Genomic DNA, 18822 nt, shown 5'->3' with positions numbered 1-18822 from the left:
CCACTATGTTCAATAAGGCTGCACTGCACTGCTGCTGCAAGCGTGCCGCGACTCGCCCGTCACAGCAGTTCAGTCCCTTCCATTTGCAACTTGGAAGTGCCTCGGCGCCGACAGCGGCGGCTGCGGTGTGGCGTACTTCTATCCTTCTATAGTTTCGATTTCAGAGGTGTAGACGCTGGCCGAATTCGTGCCTGTCAGAACGCAGACACAAAGTAGGCGAAAGGAAGCACACGGAGGTGAATGCAAGTTTCGGTGAGTGAAGTCCCTCCAACTATATACGTCGTATATGTTAGAGATCATCAACCTATAGGGACGCCCAAGAAGGCAAGCCTTGAGACTTCAATGGGACGTTCATTTGCCATATGAAGATATGCTACATAAAAAATATATTCCACTTCCAGATGACGTCCCAGGGGACTGTGACACCAACTCTAGACATATAACCTACCGCTAGACCGTTATAATTTGGACATATCGTCTTATTTTTGTGTTTGTTTTTCGCAATTTAAATCATATCCTTGAGGGGGGGGGGGGGGGATTCGAGCGGTCTGCCTGCCTATATTGGCGGCACGTTGCTCGGGGAAGGGATGAAAGGGGGTCCTGTTGGTCGACAAACAGAAATAAATACATAAAAAACGAACTAAGAGATATTGTACCATTTTTAGTGGTACAGTGCTGGATAAAAGCTTACGGAACACGCTCCGGCGCATTGCTTCTTCAGAGTGACACGCTAACAGCAAATGGGACTGTACGGATTAACAGACACGTGCCTCGGTAACCCAATCACCTGCTTGCAAGTCCGTACGGTACCATTTGCTGCTAGCTAGAAGGAATGCGTCGGGCGTGTTCCGTAAACTTTTGTCCAGCACTGTACCTACGGTTTTGTAGCATATTAGAACCTCGAACCGGGTTACAGCCTCTGAACCGGTTAATCAAACTGATATATGTGGACTCCGGAGCTGAAACGGAAACTTTATGGCCGAATCCGAAACAAACCCAAAAACGTTTCGGTTTGACGCTCTGGTCCGCACACACCGTGCTGGACCCTCGTTGCAAAGAGGTCCACCAGGGAGGCCACTACTAGGCGGCGCAAGCTGCCGCCCGCTCCAAAGGGAAAAGCCACAGCATCCATCCATCCGTCCGTCCGTCCGTCGGTCCATGCGTCCATCCATCAGTGAGTCAGTCAGTCAGTCAGTCAGTGTTGCCAAATTTGGGGAAAAGCCACTAAATTTAGCGGATTTTGGGTATTTGGGATTAGCGGATTTTTTTGGTGACTTTCTGATGTGTTCAGCCACCTCTTACGACACGAATATACCTTCATGAAGTCAAGACGAATCGTGATTTGCCTGTCACATTTCATTAAACGACAAGCCCTAGGCGAAGAATAATATGTAACCGCGGCACCGTTCCAATCCTGTCACGGGAAGCTCTAGCGTCATGCAGTTTCGTTGCTGCTCTTCGCAGCGCTAGTTTCTTTCAGCTGTTGCCAGTTTGCCCCTCTTCTGACGCGCCGCGTTGACTGGACGCAAGTTACAAAATCCCTCCTAAGTAAGACCAGAAGTATACCGCAAGGGCTTGGTGATGCTGCAAGTATTCAATGGATAGCTGCGTCCAGTCAAAGACTGTAACACAAGGGCGCAGTGTATCTATTGCAAGTGTGAGACTTATGCGAGGTTGAGACACAAAGAAGCTACGTCGCAAAAAGACGAGAAGGCATCGGAACCCTTTGCAAGCAATAAATAAACCACGTTCGGTGTTTCCGACGAGAAAAAGTTCTGCAAACGATGTTCACGGTTTCGAATTTCATTTACTTTCTCTCATTTTTATTCACTCAGATTTATTTTGTCAAGTCATCTCTTGGCTATCTAGCACGCTCATTCGCTGAAACATCCTGGTACTGGTACGTCTGTCACCACATTGCGCCACATGTGCAACTAAAAGAAAGGGCACAGTAGCGGCTGCGACTTTTTTTTAGCGACTTTCAGTTTCACTTTCAGCGACTTTTCGGGACGCCACTAGCGACTTCCTACGAATGAGATTTGGCAACACTGCATCCATCCAAGCCACTCGAGATCGGGTGAACCCACTGATCTCTGTAGTATAGGCTGGATCGCACATATATAGGGTGCTCCACAGCGTGGTCACCGGCCGCCATATTGGTGGGCCCAACGCATTCTGTCGTCTGCATTTAGTTCAAGCGGGGCTGCCCGTATTTTTTAAGATTTACTTTAAACTAAATGGCATCTCATGCCAGTTTGTTGCAGCTTAGAGTACACTTCACACGGACAGAAAAAGAGAGATAATTTTTCACAGGTAAGCTCTTTATTTTGAGGAATCTGTTCATTCGTATCGCATGCATCTGACAACCCGGACTTGTTTGTATTGCTACTTCGCTGGTGCCATTGCGTACTAAGAAACTATGTGTGGGTGCTCCTACAAATCTCAAGACCATGTATTTTCTATAAACAATGCGCTTGTGCTTGCAGGTTCCCCTCACAGTCGCTCAGCTGTGCCGAAGAATCGGATGCAGAACCTACGCCAATATGCCAATTTGTTCCACTGTTCTCTTAATCTGTGAGGTACGGTGGAAGTAAATAAACTGCTGTGTTAACCTCGTATATGCAGTCGCTCCTACAGCGTGTGTCATAATTCATGCATTTGCATGCTCTTCGTGCACAGCGCTTCGAATTTCTGTAATGAAACACGCTGACAGCTGAACTGCAAAGCACTCTGACAATAACGTTATTTAAAGATGAGGAATGGGGAGTTTCATCACCAGGGTCCATTCTCCACCCCATTGCTGGTGGTCATGTGGTGAATAAAATAATGAGCCCCTTCAGAATAGGATCGAGGTTGTGTGTTCTGCAATACACACAGAGACACTCGTAGAACATATTACGATAATGGAAAAAGTCAAACGAGAACCGTACAATACCAAACCACATAATAACGAACGAGAACCGCGGAACACCACACGAAAACCGAACAAACGAAAACAAACAAAAAATATTAAAACGGAAGTACCTTACAATAACAATCAGTGTGAAACCTTTCTGAGTAAAAATTATTAATTTTATAGGTTGACATTCACCAAATTCACCTTTATGCGTATGCGCCCTGTGCACGACAGTTACCACCCCCTATTCGGAATACAGGCAGCGGAGAAGAAAAAGAAGGCAATTACCATTAAAAACTACAGGAACACGGCTGAAGAACGTTTGGAATACATCAGCACATTGATTCCTATGAAAAATGCATGCTAATCAGCAATGAGGAGCGTTTAAAGCGCAATAAATGCTCCAAATCAAATTGCTTCCCATTGTTTCCTATGGGAGCAGCCGGCGCCAGTGGGCCCTGCAACATGGCGGCCGCTTGCCGAACCTCTTTCCCACGCGCCCCTCTCCTATGCGCCATCCAGCCCCTCTCCTGTGCGCGATCCAAGCACGACAAGTTGGCAACTTTGGGAAAGAGGAACTTTGGTATGACAGCCGTTCGCTTTGAATAGTGGCGGGTTTTCCCGTAGTTTTCTCTGCGTATCGTAATATTCTGCTATCACAGGGCTTCTTAATTGCACAGCAAAGTCCAGGTGTTCAAACCAAGGAAGCTTTGATTGCTGTTAGTGACTACAGCTGCGCACATCCTGAATTAGGCGGTGCCACCGTAAAGGTGCGGCGCAGTAGCTTTCGTTGTAAGTTTGGTTGTTTATTAGTTCCGTTGTTCGTTGTGGCTAGCGACGAACAGCACGTGCACGATTACCGGTACCCCGTGTCCCCTATTACATGCGGTGAGGTCTGCTGATCTTCTCGGGATATGGATATGTGTTGTTTTCATAGCACCTTTTTGTGACGTATTTCATGCGTGTTACCGGGACCTACGCATATCCCAAATCACTGTCAAATATATGATTTATTCGTGCCTTTTTCTCTCAGTAGATGCTGCGTAACGTCACGTTCCGTGCTGCCAGAAAACAGATACAGGTCTGCTCGAAATGTCCCGTATCCAGTCAGCCCTCTGTGAAGGACAGAAAAGATTGCAGGTTACTCGTTGTAGGAGGAGGGTCCGGTGGCCTTGCTACGGCGTCCTGTTTTTCCTCCAAACTGGGCAAGGGAAAAGTGATTGTGGTTGAGCCCAGGGATGTAAGTTAGAGATAAGTGATTTTTGTTGTTGTTGTTATTTTTTTCCTTTCTAGTAAATGCAACAGATGCATGGAAAGCCTTTATTGCGAATCAAAATTCAGTGCTGTAATGTAGGTTTTCCAAATATGTCACTATTAAAACATCACTAAGACTGAATATTGTTGTCAGAGTTCACAGTAACTCGTTACTGTAACTAAGTTCCTTTGTTTGGTAACTTGTAACTTAACTCTGTACTTTTGCGTCGTGGTAACTTTCAGAGGAACTCGTTCCTTTTTCAGGTAACTTTGCCAAAGTAACTTAAGTAAAGTTCCAAGTTACTTTTAACTGGCTTTTCACTCACGTCCACATATTTTCTTGCTTTCTCTCCGGTTCCTTCATGGCATTTTTTGCCATAAAAAGTGATATTCAATCAATGACAGTATTTTATTCAGGAAGTAAGAACCGCTGCCAATTGAAATGACGCTGAACCATTGTGCGCCCACTGGGAGTAAGATGCAAAGCGTTCGAATAGGCCTCTACCAGAGAAACGTCATCATGACATTCGTAGACAGTTTGAAACCGAAACAATCAGAAGGAGAGGGCTGGGTTCCACGAACGGGCACTTGTTCGCTGCCTCCCATTGAAAGAAAAGTAGGACCGTGGGTCGCGTCCCTTTAAAGGGACGGTCTTGTGCAGCCCGGGCGATTCCGAAACTTAGTTAACACCATCTTCACACGTACTGTACACATACAACCGTCAAAGTTTCATTCAGAATAACCAAGTCATTTTCGAGGAATTTGTCGAAATGTGCCGTAATAGCAGACGACGAAACCTGCTCTTCACTCTCATGCAACATCACGCATGACATCGGCCTGCGGGTAAGCCGACGTTGTCATGGTAGTTGCAAGCTGTAGACGAACCTTGGGTTGAGTCATCCCCATAAGCTCCCCTTTGCTCTCGAAATGGGGACGCTCAGACGTATATCTGCACGAGCAGAGAATGTAGCCCGTGCATTGACTGTGGGGTCTCCGAGAATGTGGCGCACATAATCGGATACCTGCTCACTCTCATGTAACGTCACGCATGACATCGGCCTGCGGGTAAGCCGACGTTGTCATGGTAGTTGCAAGCTGTAGAAGAACCTTGGGTTGAGTCATCCCCATAAGCTCCCCTTTGCTCTCGAAATGGGGACGCTCAGACGTATATCTGCACGCGCAGAGAATGTAGCCCGTGCATTGACTGTGGGGTCTCCGAGAATGTGGCGCATATAATCGGATACGTGGAAGCTAAGTCACATGTTTTCTTTCTGGGAGTATTTAATGCGGTTTTGAAGAAACACGCACTTCTTCTTCATGTACGCCGTCAGCGACCCTTCATTTCGAAACACGATCAGTGTGCAACGGGGAGTGTAATGGAGGCGCGCGTAATATATTTCTGGTCACAGCTGTAATGCGACCAGGCACGCCCGATGATGGGCGACTTCAGCTTTGTGATTGTGGGTGGGGTTGTCCTGCGATTTTTAACTTGTCTCTGAGGATTAACACAGTTGTTTTAAACCAGCATGTGGGCCACTTCTTGGAATGTGCGTTTTTCGCATGAGAACTGAAAGAAAATGTACGAGAGTTGCCGCGGTCCCCAGTCACTTCTGAAAGTCGTCTTCTCACGCCGGGGCACTAGCGCGCGCAAACACAGACGATTTCTGCATCCAATCACGGACTTTCCCGCAGAGCGATGTAGCCATTCTTATTGTTGCCAACACAGACCGTGGCATGCTTTGCAATCTTTATCAGTTTAATTCTGTTATTTAATAACCATGACGTGCTTTGTCGGGTAGATTAGCAGTATTCCATTTTCAACAAAAGACAATCGAATGGTACACTTTATGAGAGGGGCAGGGGTACGAGACCATCCCTTTAAGGGACCATATCTTAATCCCCTCAAGACCGTGGCTTTCGCGCGCGACCTTGTTCACCTCTAGCTTCGAGCGTAGTTCAAGTCTACCAAATTTTGCCGTTGTCGAATACTATGACATAATCTGTTTACAAACAGGGAGAGGTCTATTGTTGGACATAAACGAAAATGATCTAAGCGTGTTGCACTCCTCCGCAGGCACGGTCTAACTCAACTGCTCACGCGCGCTGCACCTGCGTAATGTTATTTTGTGTCCGAAGTCACTTGGAAGTAACTTATTCTTTTTTTTAAGTAACTCAGTAACTGCAAGTTACATTTCAGGCTGAAGAACTTCGTTATTAACTTAGTTACATTTTGCACACGGTAACTTAACTTGACGCGAGTTCTTTTTGACGGGTAACTTCTCAATCTATGATTTTTGGTATGTTTTGGACATTTTCGTCATAGCTGGTAATATGTTTCATTAGGTTTGATAACTGAACACAGCTACAAAGAACAGCATGCATTATACCTACCTGTCGCTGTAACCGCCATTTAATCAGTGAGTGACTGTGGTGAAACTCAGGTTCCCCCCCCCTCCCCCCAGTCAAATGTACTCCCAAGTTAAGTTACCGTGTGCAAAATATAACTAAGTTAATAACGAAGTTCTTCAGCCTGAAATGTAACTTGCAGTTACTGAGTTACTTAAAAAAAGAATAAGTTACTTCCAAGTTACTTCGGACACAAAACATTACGCAGGTGCAGCGCGCGTGAGCAGTTGAGTTAGACAGTAGACGGTTAGCGCGTGAGTAGTTGAGTTAGTCCCCCCCCTCCCCCAGTCAAGTGTACTCCCAATTATGCGATGCTAGAGCTGTGCTCTTGTCAACATATTCAGGCCTCGTTCAAATACATACAGGCACACATTCCCCCTCTCTGCATTCTCCCATACATTCTGACATTGCTTATACATACCAACAAGGTGGTGCTGTTATGTAGTAACAAACATTGCAGAAGCTGATTCAATCTATTTAGGACAAATCCAACACTAAAATGCAGGAGGGGATCCAGCCTTGGAAAGCATGCTGCGTATGCTACCTAAGGTCAATTGAGCGCTTTGTGATGTTAGAAATCGAGACCGGGTTCTGGTCATGTGACCCACACGTACACCTTTAGATGCACACCTGCTTAAAAGCAGGGTGTTGTAGACCATGACCTACTCAGAGTGTGTAGAATTGTATTCTCTGCTATTGAAGTTCAACAGTATGAGTGATCTTGTCAGAACAAAAAGGTGATGATTGTTAAATAAAGAAATTAAGTTAATAAGAGCTGAATTCCTTCTCGCAAGCTGTGCTGGCAGCAACAAAATGTGCTACATCTTTTCGAATGATCCCGTGACAGTCAGCAAAATGGAGTTTAGAATTCTCTTGGGCTGCCTGGAGGGGACGACCTTCAATACATCGAAAGCAGGATCAGGAGTGTGGTGAGGGAGGGGGAGGCTTAGGGGGCTTGAGCCTTCTTGTATGCATGGTGCAATTTCTTCACGGTGACTCACGTTGATTCGCATAAGCACTCAACAGATGTGATCACCTCTGGCTCACAATCACCATTTTGCCCGTGTAAATGTGGGAGCAAATAGAGATAGACAGCGGACAAAATATGAGAAAATATAAAAAAATGGTGTGTGTTGTCATATAGGTAGTTCACACCTGTGATGTGAGACATCAATTATATAGACAATGAAATCTTTTTTCAGTTTCCGTTTTCTGAAAGCAACTTACAGTCAGCCTTCGATTTATGAACTCTTCACTTTATGAACGGTGCCCTCTGGGATACAGCACTGCACAGGCCGCATTTTTAGGCCTTCCCTTGATTTACCCGCCCAGGCCTGGCCCGACCCGGGCCCATAATGGTCAAACCCGAGCCCAGCCCAGGCCCTCAGAAAGCAAGCACACACAAAAAGAAAATTTGTTAGTTAGCAGTCAGAAAGTGTCATGGATTTTGACAGTGGCCAGCCAGCTTCTTTTTTCTTCTTCTTGTTCCTGTTCTGGACGCCCTCCCCCCATAGAAGTCCAGGCCCCCCACCCCACCCACCCTACCCCATGAAAAAAGATTTCTGGCTATATCCCTGAGCAGGGTGGCTGTGATCCTTTAGCTTCCCGATCTCAAAAGTGTGGAAACAAAATACAGCTGCTTTGAACATGAGGGAAACATTTGGATGATCAGGAACAGACACATGCATCACGTTCAGCCTGGTGGGTGTTCGACCCTGGCCACAGATGTCTGTTGAGTTTGATTATAGACAGATGTCTGTCTTTCCTGTCAGCTCACCCATTGGTCAGTTCTGTAAAGCATCAATGTGACTTTGAAAGACTGAAATGTGGCAGTGCCCGGAAGAGCGAGATGGCAGCGCGAATGGAACCTGCACCTTTTGATTACTGGCCAAGTGCGCCATCCTACACTGGCACGGCTTTCTGACGACTTGGCAAGGGGCCTTGTTCACTGAACCAGATGCACGCTCGCTCTCTTCATGTGGTCTCCTACATGTTTTCTCATACACGTATACAATACATGCAACACAAGGCGAGGCCACAGCATCTGGTGAACATGATGTAAAGTAACTGTTCCAAGGCTGGAACACACAAACTGGCAAACAAAATGCATGCTTCAGGGTGCCTAGATGAAGTATGGCAGTCTTCCAAATAGTGTAGCTGTCGGCCAAAGAGCCAGACAGTCGCAGGAACCAAACCCTCACCTCTTGATTGCCAGACAAGCGTGTGTGTGTTTTTTTTTTTCTTCACTACATATGGAACAACGATGATGCAAACCTCCTAACATATCCTACAAACACATGCTGAACAGGTATAGCGCAATGCGCTGACCATTGCGCTAAACTTCAATTCTTCGTCTTGCATTTCAATTTTTCATCTTCATAGGCACCTTGACGCATATGCTGTGTCTGTCCATTTGCACATTCCAGCCTCAGCACAGTACCTTTCCATCAATGTGACATTTTTTGTGGTTTAGTGGGAGTGACGTGTCAATCGATTTCTACTTCAGGCATCTGCGATTATTGTATATTTTGGCAGATTTCTTGAAAATTACTTTATTATTTTCGATTTCAATTCAATTGTTTATTTCCTATTCAGCTATCGGTGGGACCGGGAAAAAAAAGCCACAAGGTGCAGCTTTTAAACCAAGCTCTCACTGGTGTGTATCCATAATGCTCATGGATAAAATTTCAGTGAAGTTTCGGAATCATCTGATCTGTGCGAGACTGTACCTTTAGAACCTCACATATGCTGGGTTTCAAATTCCGGCACTAGCACTCATTAACTTTTCGTCAACATGCATGGTTACATCATTGCTATGGCATTGGTAAGATTGGTGTTGTGTTTCTTCATTGTGTTGGCCTCAATTAGGTAGAGGGAACCTACTTGTCTGCTGCAAGCAGAAAGAAAAACGGGCACCAGGGTCTACCTGTTCTATGTTATACAGCTTAGCATGTTGAATTTTGCAGATGCATTTCTATCAGCCCATGTGGACTTTGGTAGGTGGAGGGTTGAAACCTCTGCAGGCTTCTGTACGACCAATGAAACGTGTGATGCCACGAAAAGCACAGTGGGTAAAAGACCAAGTTGAGTTGTTCTGCCCAGAAGAAAACTTTGTTATTACAAAAGGAGGAGTACAGGTAGAGTAATCAAATATGAGCTAAAACTTCCAAAGGAACTTTGAGATCGCCAAGATTATATGCTATGTCTTCCAGCTGTGATACTCTGCATTTCAGATAAGGTATGACTTTCTTGTTGTGGCAATGGGAATCCAAGTACGTTTTGATATGGTATGTTTCAATGGTACATCCTTGCCCCTTTTACTCTCTTCAGTTTGCAATACTTTCTGTTTATTCTTTTGTACACTGTGGTCTCCTTACAGCCTACAGCTTTCTAAAAAGAAATTGATTTCTTTTCTGTGTGTTAGAGTTTTCAAGAAAAATTTGAACAGTGTGCTGATTCATTGAAGCACATGCATGCTGTTTTACTGCAAGAGATATTAAAGATATAAGAACACAAACCTAATGAACTTTGTTAACACAGTTTGCTCTGCACAGCAGGACTGACTGGCCTCGTCCTGTAGTGATTATTTTGTAGGCCCTAAGACAATGTGCTTGATAATGCTGCAGGAATATTTGTGAACTACAAGCAAGTTAGCTCAACATGTTGATGTTGCACGACAAATTCACTGACAACATGAATGTCTGTCCCTACAACTTATGTTATCCATACTTACACATGTCAAGTTTAGTAACATCTGTCTGGGCAGTAGGGTGCAAAAATGGGCCTTCGAAATAAATTTTGCTTCAACAAATTTTGTCCTCGTGGTCCTAACAAATTGGTTGCAAAATGTGTAGCTGCTGCTAAAAATTGTTATACTATTTATAAATGAGTGGAATGCTTTTTGTGTGTTCTATATGACGAACATGTGTGGCTCGTTAAAAGTTCAGCTCATAACTTCTCGGAGTCTGTAGTAGATAGGTAGTCTATTATAAAATGCTGTTGAGCAAAAATTGAACTGGAAAGCAACGTTGCACTACGTTTAATGACTCAATGTTAGTATAGTATTAGTATATATAGTATAGGCTCTGCAGGCAAAGCTCGTGTTCATTAGAGTTAAATTCTCCGGCGTGCTTCATTCCTTATAGTCATTGTGTTTTTCACTAACCACCCAACTGAATGGTGTATATACCTTTTGCCTTCATCGCCCAAGTGTCATAGAAGACAATGATGCCATTGCAGATTAAAGGACTAGAAGATGCCCTGCAAACACCTTATGTTGGGTCAAACTACTCTTATGAGACTGTGACAAAAACGTTGAATGCAATGCAAAACCTAAAAGGAGGAAATGCAATTTTTACATTCCCAACAACACCAGTGAAATGCCCAGGTGCAGCACAGAAGATTATGTATCTCACAGATGCTTATTTACGGAAGGTATGTTTTCATGGTTTTGGCTCTGCACGCACCTGTGATGGTCTTTCAAAAATTATGTTTGTGCATGTTATTACATGTTTGTGCCATTTTTTATAAGTACCTTAACAACCTGCTACAAGCACTGATCATGATAGAACACGCTGAAGACCAGAAAAAACACACTGCTTTTTGTATGCTGTCTGTGTCAATCCTTGTCCTCAGTGCATTCTACCATGGTCAGTTTCAACAATATGGTCTACACTTTATAGCACTATTATAAGCAGTGTGTGTGCTTTTATTTAAGTATTCACATACTACATACTTGAAGTACATTTCTGAGTACTTATGCTATACCACAGGTACTTTTCTGAAGTGGTGATGGTGGTGCTAGTGAAAGAGCTTGCCATTGTCGGCCTCACACATGTGGGCAACTGCCCCACCAAATACTTAAGTACCCAGTCGGTAATGCAAATGCAATAAGTGGAAAATATTAATACGTAAATAATTTCTTTCTTTAGAATGGGCATTTTTACAAAGGGAAATACAGTCAACCCTCGATTTATGAATTCCCTCGTTTTATGAACACGAGCACGGGGAACCAAACTTTTTCCATTCATTTTACCCTCGTTTTATGAACCTCGATATTCGAATAATGAACGGAATTTCTGGGAACCAACTAGGAGTTGCCCAGCGTTTTTGCCTTCAATATATGAACGGATCGTTCCGAGGTCAACAGGGATTATTCCGTGGTCTTATGAATGACGCCTGGACAGACAAAATGTTTTCCAGGTATTGCACCGTCGGTTCTTAACCCCTCGAAATCCAAACAACAAACAGGTTTTCCGGGGTCGCACAAGGTGCGACCAAGTGTTCCTGATCTCGGTTGATGAATAAGGTGGTCGCTGTCACCCGGAGATTAATAAACGGAGGTTAAAAATCCCGGAGGAAATCCGAGACCAGTCCAGTGTGAATGTGGTGACATCTCTTCTTTCCAAGATTGACACAGCGGAAGGCATGGTCCAAAGCAAAATTAAACAATTTAGTATTGCATAATAAACAGAGTGTGAATGCGCTAACGTCTGTTCTTTGTGAGATTGATACAGCAGAAGGCATGGTCAAAAGCAAAATTACATAATGTATGGCATTCTAAACACAATCCCAACTCGGAAATACTGTTCCATTTGCTCGATAGTACTCAGTTAACGGAATTTTCTATTTATGAATCCCTCGATTTATGAACGATTTTTCAGGGAACCGAGGGTGTTCATAAATCGAGGGTTGACTGTACATTGTTGGCCGGTGTGAAATGTTTGCAGGCCAAGTACAACCAGTACTTTTATACCGTTCAACAGTTGCAAATGTGAAAATATGTTTGTGCTACATGTTATGCACTGCGATATGCAGCACCACGATTGGGATATTGCATCTCTGCAAATATTGCATCCTTTCCTTCTTTTCATGTTCTACACATACTTCCATTTTAATTTTTTTTTTTGTATTTTGCATGATAACATGAGTAACTTCATTACAAACAAGGAAGCTACAGAAGAAAAAAGAAATTTCCAAATCTGCACTCACTTTCTTCCCTACTGCATTTGAAAAGCATGTGATGTCTCAGAGGGCAGTGGCAAGTGTGCGAAAATGTTTAGTCCTGCCTGTTGGCATGTGTCTCCATTACAAGAATACTGTGCACTAGGTAGATGGATAAAAGGAGAAATAATAGGTTATCACTGGCCTGTGCGCATGTAAATGCAAATTCTACCATCTGTTTCAGTTTACACTCATGAATTAGTTGTAGACTATCTATGCATTCTAACCATCACTTGGCAAGAATGCTCGCTGAAAACTTTCTGAAAATAACAATTGAAACTCATCATCTTTTATTACTGCTGAACAGTGAAATGTGTAGCATACAAACAAAATCTGTGATGCGCTTTACAGGTACTGTGGAGTACTTTGCCTAGTACTTTAACTAGAGGCGAACAAAGTATGAGTAATTCCAGATGCTCGGCACCTCACTTTGGGTGCAATTTTGAGATACTTTGCCCATCACTGGCGTATTCTGGGAATCGAGACTGGTCTTCTCTGTGCCAGTTTGTTTCTTAATGAGTGCCGTTCTTAGTGTAGCGAACCACCGGCAATGTAATGGCAGCGTTTGATCACAAGCGCCGACTGCCCAGACAAATGAAGTGACATTGAGAGACTTTTCGCAGAAGTCGGGCGATTCAACCAGTGTATGGTATTACATCTTGCATACCGATGATGGACAGAAAGAAGTTAAGGTTGAGTTGAAGTTAAGCTGAGGAGGCTTAGTAACTTACTGGAAACCGTCGAGGGCCTCTGGCTTTGCAAATAAACCACCTGGAGTTTGGAAAGCAAACTTTTCTTTAACATTAAGCGGTTGGGCGCATTCACCTCTTGTTGTTTACCAGGTTTTGATACTTCAGTCACTCAGTTTTGGATGTCGGTACTTGGTTTACTCCTTGGTGCTAGACTGAAATAAATCAGTAGGCATTATGTGAAGAGACTGTGAATAAAATTAAGCCCGTTATTTGAGAATAACATTATAGAAGTCCATTGTTCGATAAAAAAGCATCGTATATTAAAAAGGAATGGAAAATATATAAAGTTATGGGGAATGTTTTAATTGACAGGAAAAGCAATAGGTCCGAGGAGAGGGAGACAGAACATGCACAGGAATATTCAGAGTTACTGGTCAAACGCAGGCGCTGTCACAGTGTTGCCATCCTCAAATATCGTCCCGGGATTCGTTAGAAAAAATCCTGAGTTCCCGGGTCTTTAAAAATGGTCTGATTCCCAACACCTTTAGCCATGCCATACCATTCAAGTAAATCCAGTTTCCTGGTTTCTTAAAGTTGACTTTTGCTACCATGTACTATGACACAAAATGTCCTGTTTTGTGGAGCGCTGTGAAATATGTGGGATCACATTTAGTGTACCCAAGAACTGCAACATGTAGAAGAAGGATGGATATCTGCCTGTCCCCTTGCCCAGGATAGGCCCTGCAGAATTCACCATAAGTGTGCTGTGCATCGCAGGAAAAGCGGCGTGAAGGAACTGACCTCATATTCAACACATCTCTGGGAACACTATTTGGAGTGAAGAAGTACGCGGATGCTTTGTGGAAAGTCGTGGAGAGGAAGGGAATTAAAGTGAACCTGAGGCAGGAGTTGGTAGAAGTGAAAGGAAAGTCAAAGGAAGCCGTCTTTCAGTTGTTGGACAGCAAAGCAAGCCCCAAGGAAACTGTGACCTACAAGGTCAGCAAATATAGTATTCCCTAGCTTTAATCAACCTCCAGGTCTCCCAAGTGACAAATACACACGTTTCAAATTTGTAAATAGTAACTGATACTAATAACGTTTTTGATCTTGCGTCGTATGCATTCAACAGACAAAATATACATTAAAAAATAGTCAGAAAAAGAAACTTAGCAGCAGCTACTGTGACGAGAAGTTGCAAGGAAGTATAGCGAAACTCATTTAGAAAAGATATATATATATATTAAAAATACTCTTAGGTTACCTTGTTGCATGTACTCACACATATATTTTCCTGTCTTTTCTAATAAGTCCATTGTAAATATGGATGGTTCTGTATGTTTGTGCTGTGAGAGCAAGAAAGTCATTTGCACCTGTCATGATAAATCAATAGAATTAATTTAATGTCATGCATTTAATATATCTGGCATTTCTCTTGACACTATTTGCAGTGTCTGGCACTGTAATAAGCTTCTTTTCAATGTTACACTGCATGTGGAATCCTCAGTATGAGATGCTGCATGTTACCCCTCCCATGGTTGCACCACCGTCATTGAAGTCAGCACCATCCTTGAGTGACGCTGCAGGATTCTTGAATGTGGATGCCGACACACTGCAGCACAAGACATTTCCCAACGTTTTTGGCATTGGAGACTGCATAAATGTTCCTACAGCCAAAACTGCAGCAGCTGTTGGTAAGTATGAAAACAAATAACGCTACACTTGGAGTCACATCAACGTAACGTTTTGGTGTACATTAATATAATTTAACCTAGTATATTTGTTCAAGTGAAATTAAATGACACCAAAGTTAATTCGACGAGCAACAGCTCGCAGACTTCTCCAGTGGAAGGAGTACGCAAAATTTTTATTCATCAATTTCATTCCCCATGCGTAACTGACAATTTTCTTCTCAGCTGCAGAATATGGTGTCTTACGCAAGAACCTAGCGAGTGTAATGAATGGGAAAAAAGCAGACAGAAAGGTTAGTAACATTGAAAACCACGTAGCTATATGTAATGTAAAACGTTTACAGATCAGTTATAGTCTTGGTATCCAGTCTTCTATATCAACAAGCGAGTGCATTAAGCAACCCCAGAAGTAGTCAAGGAGGAGGCTTGTGCTTCATGCTTCATTCGATTGCAGGAGTTTGGAAACATCAGGAACGAAAAAGCATTCAAACTGAATTTTTTTATTTGCTTTCTGGAATACTTTTTTTAGGAACACTCGAAATCTTTGATATCTCATACTTCATCTGTATCATTAACATGGTTGATAACGAATACCGCTGGCGCGTGTGTTGCGATGGGGCACAAGTGTCAGTGACGGTGAACCAAATGGTACTACGCAAACTATTCACTAGCTCGCGCATGCCACGTGTGCGCCACCACCGTGCTGATTTTTAAATCTGTTTTGTATGTTTCATTACTGTATGTTTGATATTGCACTGAAGGTATCCCATGATTCACTACGCATAGCTGGTGGCATTGATAAATCTGATTCATACTGCACTCAGTGTCAGTGTAATACATGCTATGTGTGTGGTCTAATTTGTTTGGATTTTAAGTTAGAACTTCATATGTGCTACTTAGTATGATGGCTACACATCTTGTCCGTTGGTAACGGGTGAAAACCGCTGCATCCTGGCCGAGTTTGACTACAGTATGAATGCCCTGGAGACATTCCCTCTGAACCAAGCGGTGGAGAGGAGAACCATGTACCATCTCAAGAAAGATATTATGCCACAACTTTACTGGCACTTCCTACTCAGGTGCGAAAAATGGTTTCGTGAGCATATTGTTTATTAGATCAGCTCTACTTCGTACTCTTTCATTTCAGAGGACACTGGGGAGGTCCTCGCCACATCAGGAAACTTTTGCATCTTGGCCTTAGTAAATGAAAAACTGGAGGCCTCAGGATTGTATCACACTAAAAAAGATGATGATCAATTTATGAGTCAGTAATATATATTTTCATCAGCACATGAACAAATGTTTTCATGTAAGATGTCTTTCATACTTAATAAAACTACATGGAGTGGTGAGTGGTGCCTGGCAGTATCGTGTGACGTGCTGGCTTTGGTCCCCTTTCCACTACTTCTTTCGACGGCACATTATGATTCATGTGGTGATGTACTTTCTTCAGTCTTGCCTCAGACAACGAACATACGAAAGATGGACCAATTGCACCCAATACACATTTTCTCTTTTTTCACGGAATACTGTATACAGAACGGTAGAATGTATTCTGCATCCATAGATTTGATCACAATGACCAGAATATTTTTGTTCACTTCTATTCAATTTATTTGCATTACAATAATGTAATACAGGAGGCTGCAGAACAGCAACAGAAATGTCGCTTCACCCCCCCCCCTTACAAACCCTTTCTTGGTCTTCAAACCCTTGGAATTCTCGAATTCGAATCGAATATCCAATATTCGATTTTTCGAATATCCAATATTCGACTATTCCACGAATATGAGCGACACAACCCGAAAGTGGGCTTCACCTGATGCTTCCGTGCATGAGGTGAAGCCTCCTTTACGAAATTGCCCTTGCTGCAGGACCAACACAGGCCGGACGGTGTTTAGTTTAACGTTATCGAAAGTTTGTTTTGTAGACGTCGTCTCTGGAAGGGGCGGCGCCCGCCCCACATGCAGTTTAGCGGTGCCGCCGAGGGACTTTGATTTGATGTCTGTGAGGTTGCCTTTAAAAACTTAGGACTCTCGAATGATGACTACAGCCCACGAACAAGAAGGGTGTCTTAAAGATGTCTTTTACATCTAAAATTTCCGTAGTGCAACTTCCTAGGACGAGTGCAAAGAAACTAAAGGGTGTTCATGGCTAAGCTGAGGCAGGATGCCAATTCGTTTGTTTCACAAATGGCCTGTGGTTGTCTGAAACAATTACAGCCTCATCCGTATAACATGCTACTGCCTGACAAAATTTTGAAATGAAGGTAACCACTCCAGTAAGTGTAGGCTCACCTGAAAAGCAGGAAACACTCTCATGTAAAATTAAAGAGTAGGGGCTTTAAACAGAAGAATTGCATGTCTCTCTTGTGATAGTTAATGCCAGAAAAATTACACTAAAGCCATGGGCTACAAAATGGAAACTTTTAGTGCGAAAGTCACATATTGTAAATTTTGCACGAATATTTGACATTCGATTCGGTATTCGATTAGACTTAAAATATTCGGATTCGCACACCCCTAATTATTACACCATGTGCGACAAGCGAAAGGAATTTGCGTTCAACTCCAGTGTGGTTGCTCCTGTGACAGAATTCACTGCGTCGTCTGCAGCGTATTATGTACCACAGAAATGCACATATAGGCACAGGAAATGGATTTTTAATCTAACTATTTGAAGGTAAAGGACCCCGTGTTTCTTTAGCACCATCTTTATTACGAAAAAGTACTTTGCTTATGTAACAAAAGAAGTTCCTTATGTACATTTACCACTGCTCAACTTGAGCAACTCAGCTGTATAACTTAGCTTCCATCTAAACGTACAATAAGGCAAACAAAAGTCACATGAAAACTGCACTGCGATGGGAATGAAATGTTGCTTAAAAGGGAAGTTGACAAGGCATCACTTGCAATGATGTCAAAATGCTCATGCTTGGTCCTCGCAGATAAAGTGGCAGTAGCTTTCCATGTCCCAGACTATCCTAATGCTGTTCGTGTATGAAACTAAAAATGCACGTGCAGCCTTGACACAACACAAACACAAAGACCAACAGAAACAAGAATAATATACACACCTACATTTTGTTTGTATGGATATAAATAAAACAGGAACGAGTGTGACAATGATGAGACTAATAACAAGGTAGGAGAAATAGTGCAGGAACACTGTACACACAATATCAAAAACATAGGTAAACACAATGCAACTATTTTCATGCCCTATTTCTTACAAACAAAAGTGGAGAGCAATGCAAGGGGGTATGATCTGGCACTGCTTCCTTGAGTGTAGACAATGACACTGGGGTAGTGCCCCGGTCACAGGCCCGTGAATTATATTATCCTAGGTAGTGAGGATGGACTGGAGGTCCCTCTCGTAGAGAGCAATGATGAACATGGTCGTCACACCAAGAGATACGCCCAGCAGTTGAGTGCCCAGCTGGTGGATGGCACTTAATCGAGAGTGGTTGGCATTCACCGACAGTTCTGGAAGCTAAGACGAGAGAAATAATCGAGCGGTTTAATATGCCAGTGATGTGATGCGAGACAGTAATATAAACATTCTGAAAATGAACTGCACAATACTGAGGTACACTGTGCGTGAATATTCACAAACTCCGAGTCCACTGTATCATCAGAGACTCTCTATAAGACCAATTAACTGAAACAATTCATACAGGGTGTTTTTTTTTTTTAGACAGATTTTTCATAAAAAACTATAAGGGCTAGAGACATGCTGTTTTCACTTCTATACATCTCTGGGCCAGCGGATGTTCTTGGTCATATGCTGCTCAACCGTCAAATGACTGATTACGTAAAAATCGTTAATTAACAATTCAGAACAAAAAAAACAGAACAGAACAGAACAAAATCCGTTCGGTAGA

At 43.1% G+C, this 18822-nt stretch overlaps 2 protein-coding genes across 10 annotated transcripts in view; one reads left to right on the top strand and one right to left on the bottom strand.

Moving 5' to 3' along the window:
* Positions 1-3485: 3485 nt before the first annotated feature.
* Positions 3486-16358, top strand: LOC135385359 (sulfide:quinone oxidoreductase, mitochondrial-like). 4 transcript variants are annotated; one of them, XM_064614648.1, is made up of 10 exons: positions 3486-3666; positions 3933-4136; positions 9523-9693; positions 9790-9843; positions 10796-10990; positions 14029-14247; positions 14756-14942; positions 15165-15232; positions 15840-16018; positions 16087-16358. In XM_064614648.1, the coding sequence occupies exons 2-10, from the start codon at positions 3933-3935 to the stop codon at positions 16145-16147; spliced, it is 1338 nt and encodes a 445-aa protein (XP_064470718.1). In that variant the 5' UTR covers positions 3486-3666; the 3' UTR covers positions 16148-16358. The 4 variants fall into 4 exon arrangements, with proteins under 4 accessions (XP_064470718.1, XP_064470716.1, XP_064470717.1 ...); XM_064614646.1 differs by having other exon boundaries at positions 3486-3688; XM_064614647.1 differs by having other exon boundaries at positions 3486-3688; positions 3930-4136.
* Positions 16359-17636: 1278 nt separating this feature from the next.
* The window catches only part of LOC135385356 (zinc transporter ZIP6-like), an 85171-nt gene continuing 83985 nt past the window's right edge, over positions 17637-18822 (bottom strand). For all 6 annotated transcript variants that reach the window (XM_064614638.1, XM_064614636.1, XM_064614637.1 and 3 more), the window contains one exon: positions 17637-18431. In XM_064614638.1, coding sequence (XP_064470708.1) covers positions 18282-18431 — 150 coding nt within the window. In that variant the 3' untranslated portion in view covers positions 17637-18281. The remainder of the gene's footprint in view (positions 18432-18822) is intronic.

This window comes from Ornithodoros turicata, chromosome 2, assembly GCF_037126465.1.
Source record: "Ornithodoros turicata isolate Travis chromosome 2, ASM3712646v1, whole genome shotgun sequence".
NCBI lineage: Eukaryota > Metazoa > Arthropoda > Arachnida > Ixodida > Argasidae > Ornithodoros > Ornithodoros turicata.
The sequence above is the reverse complement of the archived record's forward strand: the minus strand, read 5'-3'. Positions and strand labels throughout refer to the sequence as shown.